The following is an 8,996-nucleotide window of genomic DNA, read 5'->3' as shown; positions in this document are numbered from 1 at the left end:
CTGCCCTGGGGATAAGACATGCAAAAAGATCTTGGAATTGTACTTGATTTCAAACTGGGATCAAACTAAAATAAGGCACCTGACTAGAAACCAGGAGACGTGAATTCTAGTCCCGCCTCAGGCATGAAAGCTGGCTGGGTGGCTTTGGGCCAGTCACTCTCTCTCTCTCTCTCAGCCCAACTCACCTCACAGGATGGTTGTTGTGGAGTAAATAGGAGGAATGAGTATTGTGTATATTTGCGGTCTTGAGTTATTTACAAAAATAATAACGGCGGGCTAAAAATAAACAAAATGAGCTCTGTGATAAGGCCACAATCCAGAAGGCTTACCTCACACCTCCCTTCTTGTTGTTTTAGGCTGGCCCTGAGTGAGGGCGATGGAGCTTGGTGTCCTGAAAGACCCGTCTATCCCAATGACGCAGAGTACCTGGAAGTAGACCTGCGCCGGCTGCATTTCCTGACCTTGGTGGGGACACAGGGCCGCCACGCAAGTGGTCACGGCAAGGAATTTGCTCGCTCCTATCGGCTCCATTACAAGCGGGATGGGCACCAATGGATGCCTTGGCGTGACCGGTGGGGAAATGAGGTAAGTAGGGAGCATTGTAGCTTCTCTGAGGTGGGATAACATGGAGACGGGTTGTATTGTGGAGACTGCATCTGTGTCTAATCCAGCGTTTCTCAACCTTGGCAACTTTTTAAGATGTGTGGACTTCAACTCCCAGAATCCCCCAGGCAGCATAGCCGGCTGGGGAATTCTGGGAGTTGCGGTCTAGACATCTTAAAGTTGCCAAGGTTGAGTAGAGTTGCTCTTCAACTTGAAACCATTTGTTTAGTGCAGCGGTTCTCAACCTATGGGCCGCGACCCCATTTGGGGTCGATCGACCATTTCACGGGGGTCGCCAAGCAAGGCTGTCCGCCATTTTTTTCCCCTTTTCCGGTGGGTGCCTTACCTCCCTTGGGCTGGAAAAGCTGGTGGTCGGCCTGCTCTGTCTCTGCCGCTTGCCAGCTATGCCTCGGCCGGCGCAGGGGGCGGAACCATGCATGCACGGCGCTCCCGGCAGGGAAAGTCCTCGACTTACAACCAGTTTAGTCCTCAACTTACGACCGGTTTAGTCCTCGACGTACGACTGGTTGGGGGTCACGGCATTAAAAAGGTTGAGAACCACTGGTTTAGTGAGAACGGCACTGAAAAAAGTGACTTATGACCGTTTTTCCCATTGATGATCGTCCAGCATCCTCATGGTCACATGATCAAAATTCAGCCGCTGGGCATCTGGTTCATATTTATGACGGGTGCAGTGTGTCCCGGGGTCACGTGATCACCTTTTGCGACCTCCTGACAAGAAAAGTCAGTGGGGAAGCCAGATTCACTTAATAACCACGTTACTAACTTAACAACTGCAGTGAATCATTTAACAACTGCAACAAAAAAGAACATAAATGGAGGTGGGGGGAACTCACATAACAAGTGTCTTGCTTAGCAATGGAAATTATGGGCTCAATTGTGGTTGTAAGTTGAGGACTACCTGTAACACTGCTCTTAATCAACAGATCAGGCAAAGTTGACTTCTTTGGCCCAATTCCTCCTTTCGCTCTTTTACTCCTTACTCTTCCTTTCCTCCTAGGTGATTTCAGGCAATGAAAACACAGATGACGTGGTGTTAAAGGATCTGGGCCCTCCCATCATTGCCCGCTATATCCGCTTCTACCCCCGTTCAGACCGGGTCATGAGTGTCTGCTTGCGAGTGGAACTCTACGGCTGTGTTTGGAAAGGTGGGTGATGGTACCTTAATGATAATAATAATAAAGTTGGAAGGGACCTTGGAGGTCATCTAGTCCAACCCCCTGCTCGAGCAGGAAACCCTATACCATTTCGGACAAATGGCTGTCCAGTCTCTTCTTAAAAACTTCCAGTGTTGGAGCATTCACCGCTTCTGGAGGCAGGTTGTTCTACTGATTAATTGTTCTCACCGTCAGGAAATTTCTCCTTAGTTCTAGATTGCTTCTCTCCTTGATTAGTTTCCATCCGTTGCTTCTTGTCCTGCCTTCAGGCGCTTTGGAGAATAGCTTGACTCCCTCTTCTTTGTGACAGCTTGTTATTTTAGCACTTTTTTTTCAGGCTGGATGCAAAGAGCGTGCCTGCCCCTGGCTTTTTAAAAATAGACGTTGCTGGGTTCACATCATTTACCACACTAGCCTGGCCCTCAATACATGCTGTGCTCAAATGAAATAAATTATATCATCAATTAGTCCCAAGTTCTCCCTAAGGAAGGATTCTCACACTGATAATGTGTGGCTAGCATCCGTTACGTAAATGAAATCCAGAGCGACTGAAAATGAGAAGAGGAGAGCCACAGTGTACAGATAGTCCTCGACTTAACAACCATTTGTTTAGCAGCTATTGAGAGTTACAGTGGCACTGAAAAAAGTGGCTTACATCCGGTCCTCGCACTTAACCACCATTGCAGCCTCCCCATGGCCATGTGCTTAATATTCAGACCCTTGGCAACTGACGTGGATTTTACAGTGGTTGCAGCATCCCAGGGTCATGGGATTTGCAAACCTCCTAGCCAGCTTTCGATAAGCTAAGTAAACTGGGGAAGGTGGATTCGCTTAGTGACCATATGATTGACTTAACTACAGTGATTGGCTTAAACAACCACGGCAATAAAGGTCATAAAATCAAGTGCAACTCGTGTAATAACCGCCTTATGGAAATGGAAATGCTGGTCCCAATCACGGTTGTAAGTCCAGGACTACCTGTGATCACATAATATTGCCTGTGCATAGGAACCATATAGGTAGTCCTCCACCTACGACCACAATTGAGCCCAAAATTTACGTTGCTAAGTGAAATAATCAAGGAGAGAAGCAACCTAGAACTAAGGAGAAACTTCCTGACAGTTAGAACAATTAACCAGTGGAACAACCTGCCTCCAGAAGCGGTGAATGCTCCAACACTGGAAGTTTTTAAAAAGAGACTGGACAGCCATTTGTCTGAAATGGTGTAGGGATTCCTTCCTGAGAAGGGGGTTGAACTAGGAGACCTCCAAGATCCCTTCCAACTTTATAATTATAAATTATAACATTTGTTAAGTGAATTTTGCCGCATTTTATCCTTGGCAGCTGGTTCATACTCATGACGGTTGCATTGTCCCAGGATCATGTGATCCACTTTTGCAACCTTTGGATAAGCAAAGTCAATAGGCAGGCCAGATTCACTTAATAACCCCGTTCCTAACTGAACAATTGCAGTGATTCACTTAACCACTGTGGCAAGAAAAGTCATAAAATGGGGGCAAAACTCACTTTAACTACTGTCACGGTTAGCAGCAGAAATTTTGGGCTCAATTGGGGTTGTAAGTTGAGGGCTGCCTGTATTCTGTTATCCTAAAATAGAAAGTCTGGCATATCTTGCAGGCCTGGTTCCGTGTGTGAACCCAAGTCTTTCATTTATACAAGGAGGGTCTACTGGTCAGAATGTTAAGCTAGGACTGGAGAGACTGGGAGTTCGTCTGGTGACTCGATTCAAACTTTTACATGGAGACGCTAGAATAAAATGAGAAGCAGGCACCATGAAGAAAAAGCACAATTCAGAGTGAAGGCAGGTGGTCCTCAATTTATGACTAGTCGTTTAGAGACCGTTCAAAGTTTATGATGGACTCCCTAGGGCAGGGGTAGGCAACCTTGGCTCTTTTATGACTCCTGGACTTCAACTCCCAGAATTCCTGAGCCAGCATGGCTCAGCTTGGAAACCTCTCCCTTTCCCCTCAGCATGGCTGGCTCAGGAATTCTGGGAGTTGAAGTCCACGAGTCATAAAAGAGCCAAGGTTGTCTACCCCTGCCCTAGGGGAACAGATATTTAGAACTTGATGCGTTGTTAGAACAATTAAAGAGAAATTTCCTGACAGTTAGAGCAATTAATCAGTGGAACAATTAATCAGTGGAAAGACTTGCCTCCAGAAGTTGTGGGTGCTCCAATATTGGAAATTTTAAAGAAGAGATTGGACAGCCATTTATCTGAAATGGTATAATGCTTGAGCAGGGGGCTGGACTAGAAGACCTCCAAAGTCCCTTCCAACTATGTTATTCTATTATCAACCTTTACCCACCTGAGACTTGCATCTAATGGTATAACAAGCCGGAAATCTGCCTCTGAATGCCTTGTGTCCTTCCACAGATGGCCTTCAATCCTATACGGCCCCTTTAGGTGAGGTGATGCCTTTGGTCCCGGACCCGGTCTACCTGAACGACTCCACTTACGACGGGTCCAGTGTCAGCAAGTGAGTGAGTAAGAGGCTCCTGAGTGGCTTTCAAGCATAGCAACTGGATGTTTGGATGTTTATTATTCAACATTTTCATTCTCCGTTGGCTTGCAAGATCACGTTGGGTCAACCCTTCTGGTGTCCTCCAGTCAGGCTTCCAGAGTTTGGGACCTTCAAGCAGCTAAGCATTCAGAGAGTTTTAATCTTAGATATTTAAAGACTCTTGGCTGGGAAAATCTGGATTAGCATTCACACCCAAAGAAGAAAACTCTGATGTATTTTTTAAAATGTATTTGTCAGCGATTTTATGCTGCTTCAGTCAAAGTTAATCTCAGGGACTCACAAAATGCTTAAACCAAAAATAGCTATACAAAAATACAAATAAATATCCATAGTTCAAGTCCATCACAATAGACTTACTGACTTCCATTGGGCAGCCCCTACATCAAAGGTACGGACCTACGTCATGAATATTTCAGCATCTAATTACCTACCTAAAGAACTGAGTTTTCAGCACATTCCCTACTACCAATAGAAGAGAATATTTGTAGCCCAGAGTTGAATTTTGGGGTCCTTGGTGCTCTTCGAGCTTGATTGTTTGTTTGTAGACATTTCATTATCCTACTAGTTAACACCAACAATGTTCAGAGGGAATCCCTTCAGTCTGTTCTAGCACTGATGATGTTACCTAGTTGGGTTATGAAACGTCTGCAAGAAAACAAGCAAGCTCAGAGAGCACCAAGGACCCCATGTTCCTAAATATTAATGCTGATCTTATTTCTGGGGGACTTGATTACCAGAAGAAGGATGCTCCTGTCCAAGAATGCTCACATCTGGATCCCACTTGTTATACAATGTAGAGTGTGGACATTCTTAGATTGGTTACTCTATGGCAGGGGTGGAGAATTTGGCTCTTTTATGACTTGTGGACTTCAACTCCCAGAATTTTCCTGAGCCAGCTGGCTCAGGAATTCTGGGAGTTGAAGTCCACAAGTCATAAAAGAGTCAAGGTTCTCCACCCCTGCCCTATGGGGTATTTGGGCATATGTTTAAACCAGGGGTCTTCAAATTTGGCCCTTTTATGACTTGTGGACTTCAACTCTCAGAATTCCTCAGCCAGGCACGCTGGCTGAGGAATTCTGGGAGTTGAAGTCCACAAGTCATAAAAGGACCAAGTTTGAAGACCCCTGGTTTAAATGCTGCTGCTGTACTTCGCTGTGTAGCGGAAGTTCCCATGTAGAATTTAAAGAAACCCACCCTTCACGGAAGGCCATAAAATTAATGGAACTAGTGCCGTACTTAACAGGTTTGAGGGATCCTAGACTTCCCTTTCCTCATCCTGTTTTCCCTCTTGTTCTTTGGGGTCCTTTCTAAAGCAGGTTACACTTTGGGGGTCTTGGCCAGTTGACGGATGGAGTGGTGGGACTGGATGACTTCACCCAAACCAAAGAGTTGCGTGTGTGGCCCGGATATGACTACGTAGGCTGGAGTAGGCGGTCTTTTCCTGATGGCTTCGTCAAGATGGAATTTGAATTTGACCAACTCAGATCCTTCACATATATGAAGGTAACAGCATTTTTCTGCAGAGGGCCCAATTGGGCACGAAGAACATGGTAGGATTAGTGGGCTGGGCCAATTAAAAGACACATTCCTAATACTGATAGTCCTCAATTTACAACTGTTTGCTTACCAATCATTTGGAGGGGTGTGTGTCTCATTCTTCTAGAACAGTGATGGCGAACTTTTTAGAGACCGGGTGCCCAAACTGCAGCCCAAAACCCACTTATGCATCGTCGGATGCCGGGTGGGTGTGGCCCATTGGCTGGGTGTGGCCCATTGGGTGGTTGTGGCTGTGGTGGTAACGGCAGACTGGGTGGGACTAAAAAGTTCAATCAATCAATTTCAACTTTGCAAGATCTTTTTTTCCCCGCGAGAAGTTGAAATTGACTGATTGATTGAACCTTTTTTTTTTGTACATGGTGGCGGAGGCCTAAAGCAGTGGTTCTCAACCTGTGGGTCGGGATCTCATTTGGGGTCGATCGACCATTTCATGGGGGTCGCCAAGCAAGGCTGTCCGCCATTTTTTTTGTCCATTTTTTTTGTCCGCCATTTTTTTCCCCTTTTCCGGCAGGTGCCTTACCTCCCTTGGGCTGGGCCAGATGGTGGTCGGCCTGCTCCGTCTCTGCCGCTTGCCAGCTACGCCTTGGCCGGCGCAGGGGGCAGAACCACGCATGCACGGCGCTCCCAGGCAGGGAAAGTCCTCGACTTACGACCGGTTGGGTAGTCCTTGACTTACGACCTGTTTAGTCCTCGACCTATGACCGGTTTAGTCCTCGACTTATGACCGGTTGGGGTCGCGGCATTAAAAAGGTTGAGAACCACTGGCCTAAAGCGAAAAGATTTTATAAAACCCAGCTGAAGGCCTAGGACTGGGGCGACGGCGCGCATGCCCACAGAGAGGGCTCTGAGTGCCACCTCTGGCACCCGTGACATAGGTTCGCCACCACTGTTCTAGAAGGTTAAAACGAGCCTGTTTCAGAGTTGTCTTTCTTTTCTATCATCCTGCCCCCCTCCCCCTCCCCATTTTTTCCTCCTCCACCTCAATCTCTCCAGGTTCACTGCAGCAACATGTACACACATGGCGTGAGAGTCTTCCATCAGGTGGACTGCCTCTTCAAGCACAGCCTTGCCACTGCTTGGGAGGCTGACCCTCTCTCCCAACAGTATTCGGTGAACGTCGGGGACCCCAGTGCCCGCTACTTCACTGTGCCCCTGGGTGGCCGAATCGGCTTGTTTGTCCAGTGCCATTTTTACTTTGACAGCGAGTGGATGCTCTTCAGCGAAGTTGCCTTTCTCTCAAGTGAGTCGGGTCTGGGCGATGGCTTGAGGCCGAGGCCCCAAAAATGGAAGGTAGAACGAGGCCTTCAAAGATCTGACGTAATTGTTGTTATGATGCAAATGGCGTTATATGATGTTTAGGTCAGGCGTCCCCGACCTGTGGGCCGGGGCCCATTCGTAGGCCGTGAGGAGATTGCAAATAGGCCACGGAAACGGCCGGCGAGCGCATGCGCATCCTCACACGCACACGCTTGAGCCAGTTCCGGCTCACGTGGAATCATCTCCCACTGGTCCACAAAGCCAGAAACGTTGGGGAACTCTGGCCTAGGTTCAACACTCCATGATTTTGTCTCGGAAGCATTTCAGGTGTCCTCTTGGGCAGAGATAAGATAACCTTGGCTCTTTTATGACTCATGGACTTCAACTCCCAGAATTCCTGAGCCAGCCATGCTGAGGGGAAAGGGAGAGGTTTCCAAGCTGAGTCATGCCGGCTCAGGAATTCTGGGAGTTGAAGTCCACGAGTCATAAAAGAGCCAAGGTTGCCTACCCCTGCTGTTGGGGAAAAAAAGACCCTTATCTGAAACTTTGGAAAGCTCTGGAGAGCATACAGGTAGTCCTTGGCTTATGACCATTTGTTTAGTGACTGCTTGAGATTACAACAGCACTGGAAAAAGCGACTTACCGCTGATCCTCACCCTTAATCATCATTGCAGTGTCAACATCCTCAAAATTTGGGCGCTCGGCAACCGAAGCATTTATGACAGCTGCAGGGTCTCTGGGTCATGTGACCACCATTTGCGGCTTTTCCAACCAGCTTCTGAGTAGCAAATGGGGAAAGCCAGATTTGCTTAACAACGTAATTCACTTTGTTCGCTTAATGACCACGGTGTTTTGCTTAATGACCAAAGCAAAAAGGTTTTATAATTGAGTGCACTCCCTTAACAACTGCCTTGCTTAACAGCAGAAGTTCTGGTCCCGATCGTGGATGTAAATCAAGGACTACCTGTACAATTTTAGACCCAAGGTTGGATCAGAAGAATGCAGTTTTGTGTCGCCTCTTAGCTTCAAGACTGTATTTTTGTGTATCCCGGAAACTTAAGTAATTGAAGTTTCATTGTCATTGCACTCAAAGTGCAAATGGCCTTCTAGAGCAGGGGTCCTCAAACTTGGCAACTTTATGACTCGTGGACTTCAACTCCCAGAATTCCTCAGCCAGCCATGCTGAGGGGAAAGGGAGAGTTTCCAAGCTGAGCCATGCTGGCTGAGGTATTCTGGGAGTTGAAGTCCACCAGTCTTAAAGTGGCCAAGTTTGAAGACCCCTCTTCTAGAGTCTGGACCAGGGGTAGGCAACCTTGGCTCTTTTATGATTTGTGGACTTCAACTCCCAGAATTCCTGAGCCAGCCATGCTGAGGGGAAAGGGAGAGTTTCCAAGCTGAGCCATGCTGGCTGAGGAATTCTGGGAGTTGAAGTCCACCAGTCTTAAAGTGGCCCAGTTTGAAGACCCCTCTTGTAGAGTCTAGACGATTCCACTTAGAGGAGTATCGTCTTTTTCAAGGACTGATAAGAGGGGGAAGAGAAGAAGTTCTGAGTAGGGAGAAGCTCTCTTTGTGGAGAGTTTTGCATTTGTTCCAGCCATTTGCAGCTGTTGTCCTGCCTGGAAGAAAAGGAGAAAAGACAATGCCAGAGAGCAGGGCATTCCTTCCGTGCCTGAAGGAAGGGAACGAAATCAACTCTCTGCAGCTGCGCCCAGCAGCCAGACTCTTTGGGATTTATTCCAAACTGCCTCCACTTTGCAGCTGGTCTCCTGGGAGGGCTGAGAGCATGGTTAGGAGATGACATGGCCTTTTCCCCCAATTTACCTCCTGAGAAATAACTATTACAAACGTCCCTTTT

At 47.3% G+C, this 8,996-nt stretch overlaps 1 protein-coding gene across 4 annotated transcripts in view; it reads left to right on the top strand.

The window, feature by feature from the left end:
- Positions 1-8,996, top strand: part of DDR1 (discoidin domain receptor tyrosine kinase 1) — a 33,631-nt gene that overhangs the window by 7,269 nt on the left and 17,366 nt on the right. For all 4 annotated transcript variants that reach the window (XM_015821258.1, XM_015821259.1, XM_029285108.1 and 1 more), the window contains exons 3-7: positions 357-585; positions 1,625-1,772; positions 4,180-4,282; positions 5,644-5,830; positions 6,878-7,124. In XM_015821258.1, the coding sequence (XP_015676744.1) occupies positions 357-585; positions 1,625-1,772; positions 4,180-4,282; positions 5,644-5,830; positions 6,878-7,124 (914 nt within the window). The remainder of the gene's footprint in view (positions 1-356; positions 586-1,624; positions 1,773-4,179; positions 4,283-5,643; positions 5,831-6,877; positions 7,125-8,996) is intronic.

This window comes from Protobothrops mucrosquamatus, unplaced genomic scaffold, assembly GCF_001527695.2.
Source record: "Protobothrops mucrosquamatus isolate PMUCROS unplaced genomic scaffold, P.Mucros_1.0 scaffold1288, whole genome shotgun sequence".
Taxonomy (NCBI): domain Eukaryota; kingdom Metazoa; phylum Chordata; class Lepidosauria; order Squamata; family Viperidae; genus Protobothrops; species Protobothrops mucrosquamatus.
Note: the sequence above shows the minus strand (reverse complement) of the source record. Positions and strands in the feature narration are given on the sequence as shown.